Raw genomic sequence first — 25,365 nt, 5'->3', positions numbered from 1 at the left:
CTAACACTCCTAGAAGAAAACATAGGGGATAAGCTGCTGGACATTGGTCAAGGCAATGATTTTTTTTGGATTTAACAACAAAAGCAAAAATAAATATCTGGAACTACATCAAACTAAAAAGTTTTACATAGCAAAGGAAACCATCATCAAAATGAAAAGGCAAACTATGAAATGGAAGAAAATATTTGCAAACCATATATCCATTAAGGGGTTAATATCCAAAATATATAAGGAACACAAAAACTCAATAGCAGAAAAACAAATAACATGATCAAACAATGGGCAAAGGACTTTAATAGATATTTTCCCAAAGAAGACATACAAATAGCCAACAGGTATATGAAAAGGTGCTCAACTTCACTAATCTTCAGGGAAATAAAAATCACAATGAGATATCACCTCACACCTTTTATGACTGCTGTTATCAAAATGTCAAAAGATAACAAGTGTTGGTAAGGATGTGGAGAAAAGGGAACACTCGTGCACTATTAGTGGCAGTGTAAATTGATACACCCATTATGGGAAATAGTATGGAGGTTTCTCAAAAAATTAAAAATAGAACTACCATATGATCCAACTATCCACTTCTGGGTATATATCCAAAGGAAATGAAATCACTATCTGGAAGAGATATTTGCACTCCTATCTTTATTGCAGCATTATTCACACTAACCAAGATAAGATAGCCATCCATTGATGGATGAATGGATAAAGAAAATATTATTTCTATATATAATGGAATATAATTCAGCTTTAAAAAGGCAGTTAGTCTTGCCACTTATGACAACATAGACAGACATGAAGGACATTATGCTAAGTAAAATAAGCTAGACACAAAAGACAAATACTGCATATTTCACATGTGGAATCTAAAAAATGCAAAAGTCAAACTCATAATAAAAGAGAATAGAATGGCGGTTACCAAGGGCTAGGGAGTGGGGGGAGAGGGGAGATATTGGTCAAAGGGTACAAACTTTCAGTTAAAAGATGAATAGGTTCTGGATGCCTAATACACATCATGGTGACTGTAGTTAATATATACTTGAAATTTGCTAAGAGAGTAGATCTCAAGTGTTCTCACCACATACACACAAAAAATGGCAACTGTGGGAAGTGATGGATATGTTAATTAACTTGATTGTGATGTTATACCTATATCAAATTATCATATTGTATATCTTAAACATGTAATTTTTACATATAAACCATACCTCAAAAAGGAAATGTGGTATTTTTATTTCTTTTTGAATATATTGACAATTTTCTTTCTTTCTTTTTTTTTTTCAATAATAACTTGTTATTTCACAATGTCCCCCATTAGAGCAAATCCCCTGACACTGTGCATCTCTTGGACTGTCCCATGCCCACCCTGCCCTTCAGTGTTCATGCTGCTTATCCTTAGATGGAGAGGTTCTCCATTATTGAGTGTAACTGGATTCCAGTCTTCAGTACAGCTGGGCTCCCAGGGCAGTTATTGTGTTTCCATTTACTAATTCAAAGGCAATATTCTGTAGTCGATTTTCGTTTGGTTTGGAAACAACTGATTCAGCAGTCTCACAGATTATTGTAGCCCTAAATGTCCATCTAATAAGTTTAGAAAAACAACTAATCACCAGTCCCTAGAGTAGAACCTTTGCTCGTTATCACCACACCGCACACAAAAGACTCTGTGATACTTACGGGAAAGGGGAAGGTGGAGAAAACCCTCTGCATGTGGTCTTGCTTAAGTCCATTCAGTCAGTGGAGGAATTCCTACATCCTTGGTCTCTAACCTTACACTCCACTGGGTGAGATCTCTTGCCAAATCCTTTAATACGTGTTGGTTCACTATACTTGAGAAGGTGAATTTCTCTTTCTCTTGTTGATTTATATATATCGAACATTTTGGTTTCAAGGAGTTGTTGATTTATGGTAAAGTTCAAGAAATTGAAATTGTGGCATCTGTGGTCAAGACATATTCTTTATGGTACCTTTCCTACCCTTCTAGATTATATTGTATATATGCTTTCCATTCACTTCACCTTTCCTTTGAGCCTGGTCTGTCTCTTGCCCCAGAGCTGAACTCAGCAGAGAATCGATCTACAAACATGATCACCACTACTTCTCTGAAGATTCAGCCAACAATTTTCTTTCTTTCTTTTTTTTTTTTTTTTTTGTGGTACGCGGGCCTCACTCCTGTTGCGGAGCACAGGCTCCGGAGGTTCAGGCTCAGCGGCCATGGCTCACGGGCCCAGCCGCTCCACAGCATGTGAGATCTTCCCGGACTGGGGCATGAACCCGTGTCCCCTGCATTGGCAGGCGGACTCTCAACCACTGCGCCACCAGGGGAGCCCTTCTTTCTTTTTTTAAAAAAAATTTTATTGAAGTATAGTTGATTTACAATGTTGTGTTAGTTTCAGGTGTACAGCAAGGGGAATCAGCTATACATAAACGTATATCCACTCTTTTTTAGATCCTTTTCCCATATAGGCCATTACAGAGTATTGAATAGAGTTCCCTGTGCTATACACTAGGTTCTTATTAGTTATCTATTGTATATATAGCAGTGTGTATATGTCAATCCCAATCTTCCAGTTTATCCCTCCCCGCTTTACCTGCTGGTAACCATAAGTTTGTTTTCTACATCTGTAACTCTGTTTCTGACAACAGTTATGTTTAACCCAGCACAATGTTTTTCTAAGAGTTGCCTCTTACCAGTGCATCAGAATTGCCTGGAAGCTTACTAAGAATACATATTCCTGTTCCAGATATACTGAATAAGACTCTTTGGGGGGAGGGGGTGGGGTCCAACATGGGAATCTACATTTTATTCAATTTTCCCTGTGACTACTACTGTCCTAAGTATTTTTTTAAATTTTTATTGGAGTATATTTGCTTTACAATGTTGTGTTAGTTTCTGCTATACAGCAAAGTGAATCAGCTATACATATACATATATCCCCTCTTTTTTGGAACTCCTTCCCATTTAGGTCACCACAGGGAGCTGAGTAGAGTTCCCTGTGCTCTACAGTAGGTTCTCATTAGTTATCTGTTTTATACATAGCAGTGAATATATGTCCATCCCAATCTCCCAATTCATCTCACCCACCCACCCCTCTTTGGTATCCATACATTTGTTCTCTACATCTGTGTCTCTGTTTCTGCTTTGCATATAAGTTCATCTGTATCATTTATCTAGATTCCATATAAAAGCGATATTATACAATATTTTTCTCTTTCTGACTTACTTCACTCCATATGACAGTCTCTGGGTCCATCCACATCTCTGCAAATGGCACAATTTCATTCCTTTTTATGGCTGAGTAATATTGCATTTTATATATGTACCACATCTTTATCCATTCCTCTGTTGGTGGACATTTAGGTTCCTTCCATGTCCTGGCTATCGTAAGTAGTGCTGCAGTGAACATTGGGGTGCATGTATCTTTTTGAATTATGGTTTTCTCCGGGTATATGCCCAGGAGTAGGATTGCTGGGTCATATGGTAGTTCTATTTTTAGCTTTTTAAGGAAACTCCATAGTGGCTGTGTCCATTTATATTCCCACCAACAGTGTAAGAGGGTTCCCTTTTCTTCATACCCTCTCCAGCATTTATTGTTTATAGATTTTTTGATGATGGCCATTCTTACTGGTGTGAGGTGATACCTCTTTGTAGTGTTTTTTTTGTTTGTTTTTTGCGGTATGTGGGCCTCTCACTGTTGTGGCCTCTCCCGTTGCAGAGCACAGGCTCCGGACACACAGGCTCAGCGGCCATGGCTCACGGGCTCAGCCGCTCCGTGGCATGTGGGATCTTCCCGGACCGGGGCACGATCCTGCGTCCCCTGCATCAGCAGGCGGACTCTCAACCACTGTGCCACCAGGGAAGACCCTCATTGTAGTTTTGACTTGCATTTCTCTAGTAATTAGTGATGTTGAGCATCGTTTCATGTGTTTGTTGGCCATCTGTATGTATTCTTTGGAGAAATGTCTATTTAGGTCTTCCACCCATTTTTTGGATTGGATTGTTTTTTGGTAATATGGTATTTTTAAACAACAACCTCAGACAGCATTAGATCTTTATGGTGCATTCAATAGATGACATATTAAGTATGCCATCAACTAAAATTCACAGATTTTAAAAACACATACCGGACTTCCCTGGTGGCGCAGTGGTTGAGAGTCTACCTGCCGATGCAGGGGACGGGGGTTCGTGCCCCGGTCCGGGAGGATCCCATATGTCGCGGAGCGGCTGGGCCCGTGAGCCATGGCCGCTGAGCCTGCGCGTCCGGAGCCTGTGCTCCGCAACGGGAGAAGCCACAACAGTGAGAGGCCCGCATACCACAAAAAAATAAATAAATAAAAAAAAAAAAAAAAAAAAAATAAATAAAAACACATACCATGTTATAGGAAAGAAGACCACAGACTTAGGGTTTAGAGTAGGAAGGAATGAGAGTGAAGACATAAACTGTAGTTGTTTGACTATCACACCTCAATTCCTAGATTGGCTTTTTATAGTCTTTCACTTTATGTTCTTAAAAGCATACAAGATTAGCAGATTTTTTTAGGCACTTTAAGTCACAAGATGATGTCAAAATGTTATAAAAATGTTATTTTGCTTAATATTCTGTGATGTTCACTTATAATTGAGTTGAGTGTTATTTATAAAGAATGCTGGTAATATGCTTTTGAAAGAGAAAGATCTCAGTATTTGGTCAGAGGGAGTGAAGCAGATATTCTCTTCAGTTTGAGACAACTTTTCTCTAATTGGTTATCTCTAACATTGTAGCCGTTTCTATATATGGGGTCTGATTTCTTTTCTTTTTCTTTCTTTTTTCTATTTATTTTTTTGGCTGCTTTCGGTCTTCATTGCTACGCACTGGCTTTCACTAGTTGCAGCGAGTGGGGGCTACTATTCGTTGTGGTGTGCGGGCTTCTCATTGCGGTGGCTTCTCTTGTTGCAGAGCACAGGCTCTAGGCATGTGGGCTTCAGTAGTTGTAGCACATGGGCTCAGTAGTTGTGGCACGCGGGCTCTAGGGCACATGGGCTTCAGTAGTTGTGGCATGTGGGCTCAGTAGTTGTGGCTCGCGGGCTCTAGAGCGCAGGCTTAGTAGTTGTGGCGCACAGGCTTAGTTGCTTCACGGCATGTGGGATCTACCTGGACCAGGGCTCGAACCCATGTCCCCTGCATTGGCAGGCGGATTCTTAACCACTGTGCCATCAGGGAAGTCCCTGATTGCTTTTTTTCTACCATTATTTTGTATTTCCTCAATTCTGAATTTATAACAATTCTGTTTTTATACTCAAGTATAGTGCTTTGAATTTATTCCCTATAAAATTTACATCTATTGGTATGTGCTCTGTGTGTTCACTCTTCTGATAAATCCACATTTTGTTTCTTCATCCAGTCTTAATAGAAGGGTTTTATGTATCAAGCTAAATTCATAGCCCATTGGCACTGTACCAGAAACTTCCTTCAGGTCACCATGGATGTATTCTAAGATAGATATTCGCAAACTTTTTCTATAAAGGGCCGGATAATAAATACTTTAGACCTTGTGTGTCATATAGTCTCTGTCACTAGTACTCACTTTTGTTTTTGTTGCACAAGAGCAACTATTGATAATATTAAATGAATGAACAGGACTGTGTTCCAATAAAATTTTATTTTCAAAAAAACATTGATAGGCCAGATTTGACATATGGACAGTAATATGCAAACTCTTGTTTTAAGGGAGTGAGAATTCCCTTTACTTGTTAAGTGCTGAGTTTTCCTTTAGAGTATAATCCAAAGAACAGTACTATAAGAATATTCTGGGGCTTCCCTGGTGACACAGTGGTTGAGAGTCCGCCTGCTGATGCAGGGTACACGGGTTCGTGCCCCGGTCCGGGAAGATCCCACATGCCTCAGAGGGGCTGGGCCCGTGAGCCATGGCCACTGAGCCTGTGCGTCCGGAGCCTGTGCTCCGCAACGGTAGAGGCCACGGCAGTGAGAGGCCCGCGTACCGCCAAAAAAAAAAAAAAAAAGAAAAAAAAAAAGAATATTCTGGATTATCTGAATAACTAGTTTAAAATCAGGCATTTATATATTTGGTACTCTGCATGCAGAACATCATACTCATGATGGAACTGATTGATTTTTTTAGCTTCTGAACTTTAACATATCAGTAACCATGATAGTCCATATGAAATGAATTTTTCTCCTCTTAATTATAGTCATAGTTATATACCTGTTTGATACAGATTTCCATAACACCTCAGAGTTGACTTGCTATTTATGTGATTGAGGTGTCTACAGTGTTTCCAAATCACTTCTTAAACTTGGTCGTGGAATTTGTGACAGAGCCTGATGTTACTTTCCCCAAAACCCTTATTCCCTTTTTCCCTCACTGACACAACCCAACCTTGGTGGGGGGGGGGGTTGTCTAAATGACCAGCTAAAACCCCACTTTTCTAAGCTCCATTTCAACTAGGAGTGGTTATGTGACACAGTGTAGCCAATGAAACATTAGTAGAAGTTGCTGAATAGGGATTCTGGGAAAACCTGTTAAAGTAGGGTCAACCCAGTTGGCACATACCCTTTTGTCCTCTTCCTTTCTTCCTGCATCAAACAATGATGCCAAACCTGGAACTGTCACAGCTATCTTTTGACCTGCCAGGAAGAAAGAACAAGAAAGTTGTAGAGGTGTGGCTCTGACATCTTGGCTGTTCCTCCAGCATGGACTACTAACTCCAAGCTTCCTGTTCAGTGGCAGGAAGGACGGAGTGAGGGGGAAAATAGGCCTATCTATTTTGGTCATTACTATTTGGGTTTATATTTTTGTGCAGCTATAAATTCTCTCTCATTAAAATAGTAAATACATGGGCTTCCCTGGTGGCACAGTGGTTGAGAGTCCACCTGCCGATGCAGGGGACATGGGTTCGTGCCCCGGTCTGGGAGGATCCCACATGCCGCGGAGCGGCTGGGCCCGTCCAGAGCCTGTGCTCCGCAACGGGAGAGGCCATGACAGTGAGAGGCCCGCGTACCACAAAAAAAAAAAAAAGTAAATACAGGATATGGATACAGTTTATATATTAAGTAGATAGAAAGCTATTTCTTTTCACCGTAAAACCCCAAAGCATCAATTTAGTTTCTGCAAAATGACACCATCTATCATATTAAATTAATATTGCTAAGTAGAATTATTTTTATTTTGTGATTTATTCTTCATTTTGTAAAAGTGTTCTCATTTTAAAAATACTTTCTAAACTCTGTAAGTATAAGGAATTTGTACCTAGTTTTTAGTTTGTTCTTATTTGACATAAAAAATTCTTAATTAACAGTAAATTTTTTGGAGAATATTTTCTTTTGAAATGAGTTTGATGATTACTCAGATATGAGGACCTGCTTGAGGCATTCATTTTGAACCCAGCCAATATATTTTTTTAAACATGACTTGAATTTAATTTAATTTAATTTATTTATTTATGTATTTATGTATGGCTGCGTTGGGTCTTCAGTGCTGCACTCAGGCTTACTCTAGTTGTGGCGAGCGGGGGCTACTCTTCATTGCAGTGCATGGGCTTCTCATTTCGCTGGCTTCTCTTGTTGCACAGCACGGGCTCTAGGCATGCTTGCTTCAGTAGTTGCGGCATGCGGGCCCTAGAGCGTGAAGGCTTCAGTGGTTGTGGTGTGTGCACTCAGTAGTTATGGCACGTGGATTCTAGAGCGCAGGCTTTGTAGTTGTGGCGCACAGGCGTACTTGCTCCGCGGCATGTGGGATCTTCCCAAACCAGGGATTGAACCTGTGTCTCCTGCATTGGCAGGCAGATCCTTAACCACTGCGCCACCAGAGAAGTCTGAACCCAGCCAATGTTTTAAATCTTTTATTTCTTCGGCTGTGCTGTGCGGCACGTGGGATCTTAGTTCCCCAACCAGGGATCAAACCCGTGTCTCCTGCAGTGGAAGCTCAGAGTCTTAACCACTGGACTGCCAGGGAAGTCCCTCTCAATGTAACCTTTATTGAACATTTGGATAGAAGTGACTAATACCCTATTTTTGCCTTACAGTCTTTACCCCGAAAGGGTGCATAACATTAGTAACACTTAGTACACTTATGGCTTATATGTTTGTGTCCTGCTCAGACTAAGGGCCTAGCACTATGCCGGGTGCTCAAAGGAGTACTTGGTGAATGACCAAATGAATATTGTGTGCTTGGTGGTTATTGAAACTGAAAATAATTTTTGATATATACTTGCCTTAATTCACCCTCACATCTCCACAAGATAGAGACTATAATAGAAGTGCTCAGGTTTTATTAACGTATAATTCAATAAGTCCAAAAACTAGGCCAAAAGGAATTTGTAAACAAAAGGTTATTGTCCTACCATATTCTGAGAGAGCTCTCAGTTTTTTTTGTTTTTTAAACATCTTTATTGGGGTATAATTGCTTTACAATGGTGTGTTAGTTTCTGCTTTATAACAAAATGAATCAGCTATACATATACATATGTTCCCATATGTCTTCCCTCTTGCGTCTCCCTCCCTCCCACTCTCCCCATCCCACCCCTCCAGGCTGTCACAAAGCACCGGAGCTCTCAGTTTGTAATAAAACTATTTAACTTATTCCTCCATCTACCTAGCAACATTTAAGTATCAGTGGTGCACATGTCTTTATTAAGGAATTCTAAAACTGTAAATCATTTTTACTACTTATAAAGTCTCTTTAGACTAGATCACGCAGAGCTGACTTACTTCTTAGTTGCTTTTTTATATGACCTCTGTTTTTGTTTTTAACTCCAAAATATTGTAATGAATGTTATTGTCTAATTAAGCCCTAAAAATTCTCCACTAATTACTGCAGGAATAATCAACTGTTTTGACCTGCAGTTTTATAAACAAGAATAAATAATTGCATCGAAGCTAATATGTGGTATAATGGCCCAGTGGGAATTATTATACATCCTGAAAACAATAATAATTCTCTCAAAACAGTTGAGATACACCTTTTTTAAAAACAATTTAGGAGGATGCAGAGACTATTTCCTGTTTTGCTCTTGTAAAAGTTATAGGGTAATTTTGTGCTAATGAAGTCAGACTAACGAAGCATAATATTTTCAAAATATTATCATGCATTAGGGACTAGTTTAATTTTTAAAAACTCATGAACAGGAAAAGCAATTCTTTTTAAAACTTCATTGGTCTTTTGGTATACACAAGGATTTGTTTATAATACCCCACATCTCTTAATGTACCTTGAAATTATTACCAGGCTTTTATATCCTTCCTGTATGTGACCAGTGTTTCATAATAGGTAAAGAACTAACACAAAAGAAAACACTAAATGTTATTTTAACCTGTTTTTCAAATATGCAGCAGATGTGGGTTGCTTCACATAAAGTCTTTCTCCTTTTCCTTCCCTGTCAACAGACTCTAGAATTCTTTGGGTATACCTTCCATGTGCCTCTGAACATTGGTGGGTAAGGATATGTTGTCTAGAGCTACTTAGGATGACACAGTAGAAAGACGACATGAGTTACCTACTGAATTTATCACCTGGAACCATCCCACCCTGGATTTCTTGCTATATATTATATGATATATTAATTCTCTTTAGCGATTAAGCCATTTTGAGTTGTTTCTTTTCTTGCACTGCATCCTTACGAAAACAGTGTTTATAAAACCAGTTTTTAAAGTCAGTCAAATTTCCTTCCATTAATAATGGCTAAATTGGAAGCTGCTGTCCTCTGTATCTTCCCTTTATTCATTGCCAGTATTTACTTACTGACAGTGAAGATAGTTATTTGGATTTTTTTTTAATAAGTTTATTTTATTTATTTATTTATTTTTGGCTGTGTTGGGTCTTCGTTGCTGCTCATGGACCCTCTCCAGCTGCGGCGAGCAGGGGCCACTCCTTGCCGTGGTGCGTGGGCCTCTCACCACGGTGCCCTCCCCTGTTGCGGAGCATGGGTTCCAGGAGTGCAGCCTTCAGCAGTTGTAGCAGGTGGGCTCAGTAGCTGTGGCTCATGGGCTCCAGAGCGCAGGCTCAGCAGCCGTGGTGCACGGACCCAGCTGCTCCGCGACATGTGGGATCCTCCTGGACCAGGGCTTGAACCCGCGACCCCTGCATTGGCAGGCAGGCTCTCAACCACTGCGCCACCAGGGAAGCCCTATTTGGATTTTATTGAACAGAACTTTTTCTTTTTTAAAAAATTTATTTGGTTCCGCTGGGTCTTAGTTGCAGCAGGCAGGCTCCTTAATTGTGGCTTGCAAGCTCCTTAGTTGTGGCTTGCCATCTCCTTAGTTGTAGCATGCGAACTCTTAGTTGCAACATGCACGTGTGATCTAGTTCCCTGGGATCAAACCCGGGCCCCCTGCATTGGGAGCTCAGAGTCTTAACTCACTGAGCCACCAGGGAAGTCCCTATTGAATAGAACTTATCATCACCATCATAACAGCAGTAAAGTTTTTATGGTATTCCCTTTACAAAGTACTATCTTACCTCATTTTATCACAGCTCACCTTACTTGGCTTAGTCGTTTCATAAAACAAATGAGACTAAGAAGCTGGATATAGAGGTCTAGGATATATTTAATTATATGCTTGCAAATAAGAGCAGTACTCTAAGCTTTTACAGAAATGCAGCAGACCGATTTGATATGCAACCAAAATAAATACTGTTGTTTTGTAGTTTTTATTTGTAACAGAAATTTCCGACTCAAGGGTAAGAATCACAGACTCAAATCAGTTGTTTAAATAAACCCTCCAGAGATTTCATTTTTATTATTTTTTTTAAATCTGGGGCTTAATTAGCTTTAGTTTCAAATATAAACATGCATTGTATGTCATAAGAACTTCAGGATATTCCGGGAAAAGAGTCCAAAAAGAGGTTTTAAATGTGGATCTATCTGGAATATATTGTAAAAAGCCTTAGGTACAGATTTAGGACTTGTATATGTGTGATACTTAAAACTATGAGAATGGATGATAGCTTTAGGGATTTAGGTAGAGCACAAGGAGAGAATGACTAAAGATTGAACACTAAAGAGGGTGGGTGGGGCTTCCCTGGTGGCGCAGTGGTTGAGAGTACGCCTGCCCATGCAGGGGACGCGGGTTCATGCCCCAGTCTGCGAGGATCCCACATGCCGCGGCGTGGCTGGGCCCGTGAGCCATGGCCACTGAGCCTGCGCGTCCGGAGCCTGTGCTCCACAACGGGAGAGGCCACAACAGTGAGAGGCCCGCGTACCACACAAAAAAAAGGGTGGGTGGAAGAGGAGGCACCAGGGAATGGGGCAGAACATGAAAGCTAGGAAGAGAGTCAGGATCGCTGGGAGGCCGAGGAGAGCTTTTGCAGGAAGTGGTTGTTCTATCCCAGACAACATGAAGAGGTCAGGCTAGATGAGAGCTGAAGCTGAAGGTGTCCTGACCACATCTACTTGCTGTTTGCCAAAGCAAAGAATGTTTTTCTAATTTTCAACCTCAATTTTTTCCTTTTATCATGTTCATGTTAGTATCATGTTACAATATTATATTGTGCACTTTTGGGATTTTACACAAAATCAGTAAAGGTGTAAATCTTACATTATTATTTGTGACATATAAATATACATGTATATTTATATACACCTGCACACATACCCACACATATAATAACTTGTGCTTACAAAGACTATTTCCAGAAGGCTACCCAAGAAATTGGTTACTTTATTGCCTTCAGAGCAGCCAACATCTGGGACATCCTTGAGGAATAGGGATTGAAGAGAGATTTTCTACTTTTGTACCTCTTAAATCGTGTGCATATAATGTATCTCCAATTCCAAAAATAAATAATATTAAAGCTAAACAAATAAAATGAAGGCCATTTTATCACGTTGAACTTTGATAATTATGGGGAAAAGTATTTTAAGACACTGCTGTGGCTGGAAAAAATGTTATGACTTGGTCCTCTGAACTCATGGTCCCTGTAGCTTGGTCTGTAAGGGAGAGTGGGTGGATTTATTAAAGTAACGTTGAGTTAGCATTGGTCAAATATACCATAGTAAAGAGTGGTATGGTAGCATGTTATCAACCATATATATATATGTATATATATATATATATATATATATATATATATATATATATATATATATATATAGTTGATTCCTGCTAATGGACAGTTAGCAAAATCCAGTTGCCAAAAGGTCAGTATTTTCCCTGGGGTAATAGCCCACTTCTGAAGCCAAAAGATGCATGGTAATTGATTAAGCAGATCCTGTTTTCTCGTACTGAGTCCTGAATTCTGTACTTATGATTCAAAACAGAGTTAGAGCATTAAATTCTCAGTGTAATCAAAATGTTCTCTTGGAGAGTTTTTCTGTTTTCTTTTTACAGACATGATTTATTCAAAAGAGATATGGGTGTTAATTATAGAAAAGGTGGTGTTTTAATATAAAGAAATTGGAGAAAAACATCAGGTTAAACATAAACTATTCAGTTCTATGAGTATTAGATTAGAAATTTAGCTGGTATGTAAAGTGATTGTCAGGAAAGTATAATGCTTTTCAGTTTTCTCTTTTCTATCTGTATAAGAATTTGGGTTAAAAATAGCAAACACTGAGCATGTGCATCATAGATACAGCTGCTGCAAACACCAGAGGTATGGATGCCATGATACTGTAAGTGGATGATTAATGTAAGGGGCCTTAAGGTTTTGTTAACAGCTCAGTGAAATGAAAAGTTGCTTTTTGATGTCTGCAGCCAAGATGGATAAATTATGATTTAAACAATTAACAATGAATTTGGAACAAAGAATAATTTATTTTTTGTAAAAATGGAAAACTGAACTGCTTGTAAAATTCAGATAAAATTGCATAGCTGTTGGCATACCAAATCAGGTTTAGCAAATACAATGAATATTCTTTAATGAAGGAAGTTTTCTTTTTAGCTGTAGGTTAAAGTCCCTATAATTCGAATTGTATTTGCCATTTCCCAATGGGAGAAAAAGCTGTTTTTATTTCCTTGGATATAAAGTAATTATGGGCAGTCCTTCATTTACAAAGTAGACTTTAGTTTCATTCAAATGCGGTGTAAAATTTTTATGAAGTAAGAAATTGGATTAGCTATATTTTCCCTTTTTATATTATGGTCTCCATCAGTCATCTTTCTTGTTTCCCTTCTCGCTGTTGACTCCATGCCCACTGTTCAGGTTTCCAACATGTTATATAGCTACTGCCCTATTTTTAATTTTTCTTTTCTTTTTGCTACCAAAATTCCTTTCTGATTACTCTGTATCTGTCGCCTCCCTTTTTTACTATCCACAGTCCTCTTAACAAGTGAGGATTGCAAGTGAGCTTACAAGTGAGCTCCTGATAACTTAGTATGGTGGCCTTTTAGCCCTCATCCTTGACAACATCTTCGTGGTGTTAGACACTGTTAACCCATTTACCCTGTAGTGGATGTGTTTCCCCTGGACTTCTTAGTCCCCACTCCTTGTTCTCCACCTCCTTGAATACTTTTAGTTCCTTCCCTTTGCTTTTGAAGTAAGAATGTTTCCCGAGGATCTAGCCATGAAAAAAATTCCCTCCTTTTTACAGTTTACACAGGAGAATCTCATTCATTTCTGCTTCTGTTATCATCTTCATGCATAGCTACCTTCTCATTTTTATTTATTGTCTTGACTTGATTCCCAAGTTCCTGATCCACAGATGTTGCACTCATAGAGTCAATAAGATATTTATGGGGTTATGTATACTATTCTATCTTTAAAAAATCTTCTCTGTACCCTAGTTTTCCTGCTGGCTACTACCATATTTCTTTGCTCCCTTTACAGGATAATTCCTTAAGACAATAATGTCGTCTCACTCTCTCCCCTTCCTCTCTTCCCATTCTCTCTTGAACCCATTCAGGTAGGGCTTTTGTTCCCTACTGTTGTATCAGAGTTGCTCTTGTCAGAGCTATGAATCAAATGATCAGTTCTTGGACCTTATTTCACTAGACTTCTCAGCAGCATTTGTTATAGTTGTTCATTCTCTCCTTCTCAAAACACTTTCTTAACTTGGCTTCTAGGTCACTACATTCTTCTTGTGTCTTTTTACATTACTGGACAGTCCTCAGTTTCCCTTGCTGGATCCTTCTCCCTTTCGTGACCTCTAATTGTTGGAGTGCTCCACGGCTCAGTCAGTAGCTCTCTTCTCTTCTTCCTAGGTGATCTCATTTAGTCTCCTGGCTTTAAATATCATCTGTTTGGTATTCTGCTTTAGAATAATTTTAGTATCCCCTCTCCTTTGTTACCTCCCTTCAATTTTGCACATTCAGAATGTGTCCCTTCTTCTAGAGTCCTTATTTAGAATACACATCATCCATTAAATTCATACATATTGCTCACCAGATTTCCTTTTCATCTTCTCCTATCTTGAATCTGTGTTAAGGTGTTTTTATTGTTTGGCTATTTTTCTTAAGTATGTTTCCTCAGATGGTTTGCTTGAGTGATATAATCTTGGAGATCTTGGTTAACCTCAAATATCTTTTTGTCATCCCTTTTAATTAATGGGTATCTCAGCTGGATATAAGATCCATGAGTTCTTCTGCTTTCCTTTCAAGTAGTCTAGATTAGCTTCCATTGTTTTTTAGTCTCTGGTGTTGATGATAAAATTCCAATACACTTGTTTTTTCCCTTAATGATAATTGTTCTTTCTGTCTGAATACTTACAAGGTTTTTTTCTTTATTTATAAGATTAATGAATTTTATAAGGATGTGAGTAGATACTTGTCTTTTCTCTTCAATTCACCCTGAAACATGGTTACCCTTTTCAATTATCCACCAGAGGTGTTTCTTTAGCCCAGAGAAATTTTCTTTTATTATTTACTTAATTGTTGTCTCTCCTTCATATGGTGTGTCTTTTCCTCTTTTGAACACCTATTTTTCACATTAGTTTTCTGGATCTATCCTTCAAATGTTTTTTTTTTTGTTTGTTTTTTTCTTTTCCTTCACTACTTCCATTTATTTAACTTTCTGCTCTGTGCTTTGAGATAATCTTTGCACTTCATCTTCTAGTCTGCTCAGGTGTCAATAATGATCACATTTTTTTCAAAATTCATTTACTCATTTTAGTCTGGAAATCATGGAAGAGAGTGTGTGTGTATGAATGTGTGTGTGTGTGTGTGTGTGTGTGTTGCATTAGAATTTACTTAAGTGCCGAAACAATTTTTGTGTAGGTTTTTATCTTTTCTAGCACTTCTCTTTCACTAGATATGTGTTCTGATTATTCACTTGTATTCTGCTTTTTCAAATGTTTGGGCCTCTCACATGATCTGTTATTTTTCTGTGATAGCTCATTGGAAATCAGGTCTGGTTGCTGAACTGCCCTTAATAGCAGAAATGCCAGAGGTCGGGATAGATTTAGTGCCTAAAGTTGAAGGACAGCCCCACTAGAGATACCTGAAGGAAGCCCAGTGCTCTCTGATGTACTTGAACTGCCCTAGTTTCCAAAGTCAGGAAAGCCCACTTGTCTCCTGTTAAAATCCAGCATATCCAGAGGGCTCCAAGATAATCTTACAACTGGGGTATTCAGATACTTGAAAGCCAAGCCAATCCAGCAATCCACAGCCCTTAGTTGTTGCCTGGGGCTCTGATGCTGCTTTTCAGTCAGTTAGCCACCCACAGGGCAATTTAGTTGCATACCAGTTCTTCACTAGAGTCATAAACCTTATCTAGCAGCCTTCAGGTCACAGCCTCTGCTTCTCTTTAGAAAGTTAAGGAACTTGGAGTTGGGCATAGAGGAAAACAAGCCACAGTCAAGTTGTCATGTTACAGAATACCCTGGATCCTTTCTCATTCCAATGCCATTACATTCTAATGAGTCTCAGATTTATTATATCTCCAGTTCCCTACCATTCCCCCAACTCACATGTCCAGTGGCCCACTCAACAGTTCAACTCGGATATCTAATGGATATCACAAAGGTTACATGTCCAAACCGAACTTTGGATTATCATCTCCAAACCTACTCCTCTCCCAGCCTTTCCTGTCTCAGTGAGTGCATTACCCCCATTTTTCAGTTAATTGCTTAAGACAGTATCTTAAGATTTATTTTTCTCTGTCTCTCATTTTATATCCACATCCCAGTCGATCAGCAAATCCTGTTGGCTGTACTTTCAAAATGTACCTAAACTGACCACTTCTCACCTCCGTCATCTCTACCATGCATCCATCTATCCTTTTCCCTTTCCTGGTCTACTTCAGGTGCCTCCTGACTGCCTTCTGTGCTTCTGCTCTTGCCCTCTACAGTTTATTCTCTAGAAGGCAGAGTAATCTTTTTAAAAGGTAAAATGTTGCTTACTTCCAAAGGATTCTAATAAAATCTAGACTTTGTGCCATTGCATGTAAGGTTCACCGTGGTCAGGACCCTAGGTGCTTCCAACCTTATTTTCTACCATTTTCCATGACTCAGTCCACTTTAATCACGTTAGCTTCCTTCCTCTTGCTTAACTACATCATAATCATCTTATCTCAGGGCTCTTGCACTCGCTCATCCCTTTGCTGAGAGTACCCTTCCTCCAGATTTTCTCATGATTCCCTTCCTCATTAAATTTGTGATTTGTTCAGATCTGTTGGAATTGCCTTATCATAAAGATTATTCCTGACCACCCTATAAAATAGCTCCTCCCTTATTTCCCTATTCCACCTACCCTGTTTTAGTTTTTTTTAATAGCATGTATCACCACTTGAATCATTTATTTGTTCATTGTCAGAAATTCTTCCAGTTACCCTCTATGAGGGAAAGACTTTTAAATTCACTGCTATATCCCTAGCACATAGGACAGAGCCAGGTACATAGTAGGCACTCAATATATAATATATACTTGAAGTGACATCTTTTCCAAATTTGAGTTGGATTTTACAGTGAAAAAGTAGGTATATGCATGAATCTTCCTGGAAATAAGTCATATTTTTCAAAGTATTGCTTTTTAGTTTTCTGCTTTTTAGGCTTGTTTGCAAAAAATGTAATAAACTTTTTACTCTTGCATATGTTTTAAATTTCAATTAAAGTATTTGTATTTTATTTTTCCATAAAAATACTTAATATGTAACCTGACATCTTTTTTCATTTTAAGAACGAAATTCCATTTTACTTGTAACTTATTCCTTAATGATATATTTATTACCAAATTATTAATTTGTGTCTTATGTTAAAAGAAACCATGTAGTATTGTATAATGTCAAGGCCATTGGGAATAAAGGAAGGAAAAAATACATATAGGGACTTTTTTCCTCTCTGATTTTTATAATATTCCAGTATTTTTTTTTACATTGCCTGGAAATCCCCTCAGTTAAGAGATAGGTTTTTCTCCTTACAATGTACTCACTGTTTCTAAGGGACCCCTCATGATCTTGACCATATCTGCTATTCTTTCTTTTTGCTCTTTGGTTTTTTCTTCTACTTAGGACCTCAGTTTATGCCCCCATCCTCAATTTTCAGTGGATAGAATTTACTTCTATAGGTTAACAAGAAAGAACAGAGAAGAGAGAACTCAGTAAAATAATAGTAGAAACCAAAATTCAGCTTGAAAATAGGCTTAGCATGTATAATATAGCGTATATACTTTTACCTGTAACATGCTAATGCACTTTAATACAGCATTCTTCTAATCTCTAGGGAAGACCAATTTTAAGGTTTATTGGTACGGAGGGAAGTCATTGGTACAGAGGGAAGTCATTGGTACAGTCACTTGCCATTTTGCTCACGTTTTGAAGGGTCATTGTAGCTGTCACCATTGGTGGGATGTAGGAAACAGTACACCTGAAACTCTAACACTCCCACATCCACATGCTGTTGGCAGCTGGAGAGTCTTATAAATCAGCAATGGCCCATTTTCTCATGCACACTTATAAACACCTCTCTCTGGCTTAGTACTTTAACATTTGTAAACTATTTTGTGGCGAGCTACTCGATCAGAACTTTTTAAATGGCTGACTTTGGTAATTAAGAGATTAATTTGGTTTTATTTTTGTTTTTTCCAGGTGTATGGTGGCTGATGAAGTAAGTGTTTTCATGATTTTTATGTCTTTTATAAAATTCCCCAACCAGTTTTTGTTATCTGTTATTTACCCTGTGTTCTCTGACTTTCATATGACTATATATCTGTATGTGGAGAGGACAGTGGGAGAGCGAGGGAGGGCGGGGCATGGGGGCAGCAGAGAGAATAAGAATGAGAAAGAGAGAGTGTGCGTGTGCACATGCGTGTGCACGTGCCCGTGTGCAAGGCATGCATTTGGAACATGTTAGTGTTAACATTAGTGATTCAAAATTCTATATTTTTGGCCTCAGAAGCATGAATGCAGCCCCAAATGAAACTGAACTCTTTTCTACTTGTCATAATGCTGCTTGCTTAGAAGCTGAACTTTTAAGATTTGGCTCTAAAGGTTATTGTTAATTGTTTTGTATGAGAGTGAAGCATAATGTTAAAATGGCATTTTACTATTACTAAACAATTTGATACCTTTAAGGGGCACGTACTCGTATACATTCATATACAGGTTTTTTCACTGAAATGGAAGTTCTTGCTACATAAACTACAATACTCTTTACATACATTCTCAGAACGATGTAGATCAATAAAGTTCTAATTTTTAATATCATTTTGGAAAATGTGTTGCTGTTTTCATGATGTCTTTAAGGATAACAGCAAAACATATACATTTAAAAATATAATAGAGGTGAGGAAAATGGATACTGAATTTTTTTAAAATATAAGTGAAACCATAAAAGATTCTCCCAATTAACTGTCTTTTAGTTTTAGTTACATGTAGGCTCACCAGTGGCTTATCTCCACTATCTCTTCTTCAGGAAAAAAATGAATAAGAGTATAATATGCATATGATTGCCAAGCAGAAGGTTCATATAGGGTTTCTTAGTTCATGCTGATTTATAATTACTGAAGTTTTTAGTTTGAACTCTTCATTCTATAGGCATTTGTTTAGACTAGATGTTATAGTTAGAAACAGTCATTGCCTGTGAAAAACTTCAACAGTGTAATTAAAGAGACAGGACATAGACATTTGGAAAACAGTAGAAATTTCTATTTTGGAACAGGATGCATTCCAAAAGAATCTTCATAAATTTATAAATTTGAGAGTCCAAAATGACTAGAAGAAGCTTATGTTTTTAATCCCCGAATATGTTTTCACCAAATAGGAATATAAATTCATCCTTCAACCTCCAAACTAGGCATAACCATTTTATATAATATGTATAAAATATGTGTATGATATATGTATGGATGTGTGTCTCAGTAATTTTTTTTAAACAGACCAGTTTTATGTCCACGGGAAATATACCATAATGTGTAACATTATCTTGATAATTTCCCCAAGCAATTCATGGGGAACATCTTAGTGGCTATGACATTGCATTGCTACCTTGTTCTTCAATTTGATGTTGTAGAGATTTGAATAGGCCTTAAATGTGCAGAATCATTCATGGATTGAACTTGATCAGCACCTTAACTCTTCTTAACTTTTATATTCTCCAACAAACTCCTGTCTTCTCCTCAATTGACATTAGACTTAGGATTGTGCATGATGAGTTCATGATGAACCTTTTAGCCAACAAGAGTTTTTCTTTATACCAATCACTTTTCATCTCCAATTATTTACAGTTACATTTGTCACATGTTGAGTGATTTGTGCTTATCTTTCAAAACCATTCTTATTTTTTTATTTAATAAATTTAAAAGAACCATTTAATATTTTCTCAGTACTTAAAAGAAGATTCCACTTTTGTGTCCCTCATATCTCCTTTTTTTCACCAGCATTTTAAAGACTCTCATTCTTTTACAACTATTTGACTTTCTGAGGTTTATTATGTCAAATCCTATCAATAAGGTTAATTAAGGAAAAATCCTCAATTTTACACATAAGTACAAAAAACAGGCCACAGAAATAACGTAATGATGTACAATTCTAAGATCACAGCTCAAAACCACTAATATCCTCTGTTTTTGGTTGAGTTGAAATGCCATTTCTGTGGAATCTTACTGAGTTAGTGTGGATGAAAGTGAGTAAATTAAAAGTCTTGAAGTAGAAGGAAACTTGTATATATGTAAATTACATGAACTCTGGTTTGACCTTCATTTTATTTTCTAATACTGTTCTCCTTCTCTTGCTCTTATCACAAAATGGTAGTGAAGTCATAGGAGGAAATGCAGTTTATAATTTGGAGGTCAACCAAGTTTTGATTTTTAAATTAAAAAATATATTTTGAGGGCTTCCCTGGTGGCACAGTGGTTAAGAATCCACCTGCCAATGCGGGGGACACAGGTTCAAGTCCTGGTCCGGGAAGATCCCACATGCTGTGGAGCAACAAAGCCCGTGCGCCACAACTACTGAGCCTGTGCTCTAGAGCCCATGAGCCACAACTACTGAGCCCATGTGCCACAACTGCTGAAGCCCATGTGCCTAGAGCCCGTGCTCCTCAACAAGAGAAGCCACCCAATGAGAAGCCCACGCACCACAATGAAGAGTAGCCCCCGCTCACTGCAACTAGAGAAAGCCCATGCACAGCAACGAAGACCCAACTTAACCAAAAATAAATTAATAAATTTATTTTTAAAAATATGTATTTTTTGATATAATGAATATTTGACTCATCAAATAGCTAAAAGCTTTAGGAGAGCAATATTACATCTCTGTTATTGAACCTACTTTTTTAAGATGCTTGAATACCCACTTAGAGTATTGTGTAATTTAGTTGTCTGCTGTGATCTTTCCTCCATAGCTTTAGAAGCAAATGACTTCCTTCACTGGAATAACTCCCCTCTCTTCTAGTATTTTTCTACTATTGTCTTTTTCTAATGTATTCAATCTTTGTGGAATTATGTAATCTATCTACTGTATAGGAGATAGTCATTAACCTAAAATGGGAATGATGACAAGTTCTGTTTAATTGTCTAATTGTGTGATCATTGAGTATTTCAATTATAAAACTATATTTCAGATAACCAACAAAGCTGCAACTTTTAATAAAACTAACTTTGCAAACTTAGCTTAAACTGTTTTAAATCCTTTTCCCCCTTCTTGGTTTAATGTAGTCAAGTGTTGTTTCAAGAACCGTGTAGTAAATATACAGAAACTTGTGAATTTGTATTCCTTTAATAATGGAATTCAGGTCACAGTCTGTAGTGAGGCTGTTGCACTATTATCTTTACTGTTCTTTAATAATTTTTTAACCACTGTGTCCTTGTTCTGTTGAAAATTATTGAAAATTTTTATTCATAAAAAGATTTTAAATATGAAAAATAATTTCATATTAACACACAACAGGTAATTTAATTCGATATACATGAGGAAAATATCAAACCTATATACTTACTACCTTATTTGTCAAGTATCTAAAGGCTATTATTCTTTGTAGAAACCGAGCATTTAGAAAATTTTTGTCATCTTCATTTTTACTTAAGAAGATGGGATTAACATCCTAGATTTATATGAATAGCCTAATAATTGTGTCCTTATAGACAAAATGCTGTCAGTACATGGATTCTGTCTTGTCTATTGAATCTATTATCAAAGTCAGAAGATTCTTATGTGACATTTTTTGTTAGTACTCTACTTAAGTCCCGCGCCCCTGCCCCCACCCCCAGCTTTTCCCTAAGTTTCCTTCCTGTTACTTGAGAAAACATTTGGAGTCAGGGGGATGGTATACCAAATAAAGTATTGCTTTCCTTCCTTTTTCAAAAGAAAAGGAAACCATTTGTCAAGGCTAAGCTACTTGGCTTGGCTTACTTTGTGGCTATTTTGGGATTAATAGATATATATTTGGAACAGAGACCATAGAGTTGTCATTATGGATGCTTTTCTTTTGGTCAAGGTGCTTCTCTGGAAGAGAAGTTTGGAGGGGAGAGGCTGTGGAACCTGTTGAGTGCTCGCAGAAGTTTTTCTGTAGGCTGAAGTTTGAAAAGCCTTGTCATTTTCTCTGCAGGCAGAAATCTGTAGGTGTCTGGAAACACTGAAGAACCCCCTCGGGAAGATTATTTCTATCAGAAGACCTTAAAATTGATATTGTGATATAGTCTCTGCCAACATTAACTTTATAGGTTTGAGGACAAAGAAATTAAACTAGACATGAAGAATTTTAGTTTTCCTTTTATATAAGCCTACCCTGGTTTGACAAAGTGAGCTGAGGTGATAATTTTTATTCCATTTGCTTCTACAAATCCTTGTTTCCCTTTACCAGACCCAAGTTGAATTGAATACTTTCCCCTCTGAGCTTTTACTCTTTCTGATTCATAACCCCTCTTTGTTGGTGGTCCATTTCTGTTGAATGAATGGACTGATTAAAGAGTTAATACTTAATTAACACATATGTGCCGGGTTCTGTTTTAGTGATTTACATGTATTAATTTATTTCATCCCAGGACAGCCCAACAGAGTATTATGATTATTATTACCACCATCATTTTCCAGATGAGAAAGCTGAGGCACAGGTATATTAAGTAAATACAGCTAGAACATGCTAGGAGCTGATATCTAACCTAAAATAATTCAGCACCCAAGTCCATTATTGCTATTCTATACAAAATCTCCAGGTACTAGACTTTCTGTGTTTTTTTTGTTTTTTTTTTTTGCGGTACGCGGGCCTCTCACTGTTGTGGCCTCTCCCTTTGCGGAGCACAGGCTCCGGACGCGCAGGCTCAGCGGCCATGGCTCACGGGCCCAGCCGCTCCGCGGCATGTGGGATCTTCCCGGACTAGGGCACGAACCCGTGTCTCCTGCATCGGCAGGTGGACTCTCAACCACTGCGCCACCAAGGAAGCCCACTTTTTGTGTTTTGAAACAGGATTCTTAAGTACAGAAGAATCTGCAAGACATAGTGCTCAAATGAATGATACAGGTGATGCATTTGTGCAGCTGAGACGGTCTATATTCCTCTAAATCAGTATCATTTGACTGCTTCCTTCCTTTCCTCATTTTTAAGGCCAGCTTTACTATTTTTTGAATGTCCTTTTTTAAAAATAAGTTTTAAATTTTAGAACAGGTTTAGTTTTATAGAATTATTGTGAACGTAGTACAGAGAGTTCTCATGCCTCAAAGCCAGTCCCCCGTTACTAGTTACTTAGATTAGTAATGTCTCAATTAATGAACCAATATTCATATACGAGTGTTGTTAACTAAAAACCATACTTCATTTAGATTTCCTCATATTTTCACTGATGTCCTTTTTCTTTTCCAGGATTCCATCCGGTATACACATTGCATTTAGTAGTCATGTCTTAAATAGACATGACAGATAACCAATAGCCTCTCTTGGTTGTGACAGTTTCTCAGACTTTCCTTGTTTTTGAAGACGTTTACAGTTTTGAGAGTTAATGGTTCAGTATTTTGTAAAATGTCCCTTAATTGGGATATGTTGTCTGATGTTTTTCTCATGATCAGACTGAGGTACTGGGTTTTGGGCAAGAAGACCACAAAGGTTAAGTGCCATTGTCATCATGTCATACCAAGGGTACATAATATCAATATGACTTATCACTGTTAATGTTAATCTTGATCACCTGGTTTGATGTAATGTTTGTCAGGTTTTTCCCCTGTAAAGTTACTGCGTTTGGTTTTTTTTTTTGGTCCCTTCCCATACTGTATTTTTTGAAGGAAAGTAACTATATGCAGCCCATACTTAAGAAATGGGGATTTATGCTCTACTTCCTTAAAGGCAGAATAAATAAATACATAAATTATTCAGAATTCATTTGTTCACTCACTTACTTTATCATATCAGTAGGACTCATGCATATTCACTTTATTTTGTTGCTAAAATGGTTCCACCTTTGGCCATTGGGAGCTCGTTGAATTCACTCCTGTGTCCCTTTGATTTGCCCCCTTCATTGTAGGCTGTTCTGTTTGGGGTTTTGTTTTCTTTGGCTTTTCAGCATTTTCTTACTTTCTGGCACTACAAGATGCTCCAGTCTTATCCTGTATATTTCCTACCCCAGTACTTGAATCACGCATTTCTCCAGGATACCCGGGTTCTTTCTATTGGAGAGAGATATTAGAACCAGATCTAGCTGCTAGGTGTACTCATTTTTACCAGGGTGTCATTTCTTCTGGATCCTCTCAGCTGACGGAGCAAGGAGATGAATGCATGTGTTCTTACATATGCATGTGTATGTACATATTTATGAATATTTATCTGTGTAGCCATCTGTATCTGTATTTAAGCTAAACATGAGTTCCTGTTGATGTCTCCAGCTCTAATCCGTCACCACATGGGTCATTCTAACTACTTCCCTTGCTTAACTTTATCCTCCTACTCCATCATTGAGTATCCTAGTTCCCACCATCTGCCATTCATTTAATTAATTATGCACTTCTAGTATAAATGCGTGGTGGTTTCAGTATTATTAACCTCTACCCCGACAGGAAGGAAAATTATCAACTAGAGTACAGTGCTTAGGTACAGTTCCTTTTACCTTTATTTTTACAGATTCCATTCATTTTCAGAATTACTTTAAGTCAGACCTTATTCCTTTATTCAGTGAGGTTGTTTCATATACCTATAATACATTTAAATTATTGTATCACACTTCACATTCCATCATGGGACCCTCTGACCTCCTGAATTATTTTTTAATTATTTGTATACATCAAAATGTACTTTTTGTAATGCAAATTTCTGTGGATTTTCACAAATGCTTAATGTCTTGTAATCACCATTACAGTATCATGTAGAATAGTTTTACTGCCCAAACAATCCCCTGTGCTTCACTTATTTAATTCCCTTCAGACCAAAACCCCAATAACCAAAGATGTGTTTAATGACTCTATCATTTTGCCTTTTCCAGAGTGTCATATGATTGGCAGCATATAGTTCGTAGCTTTTTCAGACTGACTTTTTTCACCTAGCCTATGCATTTAAGTTTCAGCCGCGTCTTTTTGTGGCTTGATAGCTCTTTTAATCACTGAATAAAATTCCATTATATGGATGGACCACAGTTTGTTTTTCCATTCACCAAGATGAAGGGACATATTTGTTGCTTCCAGTTTTGAGGATTATGTAGGTGTTTGTGTGGGTATACTCAGTTGAGTAATTATCTAGGAGTGCAATTGCTGGATTGTTATGTTAGTTTCCTAGGGCTGCCATAAAAAGTACCACAAACTTGGTGTCTTAAAACAACAGAAATTTATCCTCTCAGTTCTAGAGGCTAGAAGTCTGAAATCAAGGTGTCAGGAGGTTTGGTTCCTTCTGAGGGCTCTGAGGGAGAATCTGTTTAATGCCTTTCTCCTGGCTTCAGGTGATGGCTGGCAGTCTTTGGCATTCCTGGGTTTGTAGACGCATCACTTCAATCCCTGCCTCTATCTTCATGGGGCATTTTCCTTTTGTCTATGTCTCTTCTCTTGTAAAAACATCAGTCACATTGGATTAAGGGCTCACCC

At 37.9% G+C, this 25,365-nt stretch overlaps 1 protein-coding gene across 2 annotated transcripts in view; it reads left to right on the top strand.

Annotated features, from left to right (window-relative positions):
• Positions 1-25,365, top strand: part of ZRANB3 (zinc finger RANBP2-type containing 3) — a 237,638-nt gene that overhangs the window by 66,008 nt on the left and 146,265 nt on the right. For both annotated transcript variants that reach the window (XM_065880766.1, XM_065880765.1), the window contains exon 2: positions 17,959-17,977. In XM_065880766.1, coding sequence (XP_065736838.1) covers positions 17,959-17,977 — 19 coding nt within the window. The remainder of the gene's footprint in view (positions 1-17,958; positions 17,978-25,365) is intronic.

The sequence above is a fragment of the Phocoena phocoena genome, chromosome 7 (genome assembly GCF_963924675.1).
Source record: "Phocoena phocoena chromosome 7, mPhoPho1.1, whole genome shotgun sequence".
Taxonomy (NCBI): domain Eukaryota; kingdom Metazoa; phylum Chordata; class Mammalia; order Artiodactyla; family Phocoenidae; genus Phocoena; species Phocoena phocoena.
Note: the sequence above shows the minus strand (reverse complement) of the source record. Positions and strands in the feature narration are given on the sequence as shown.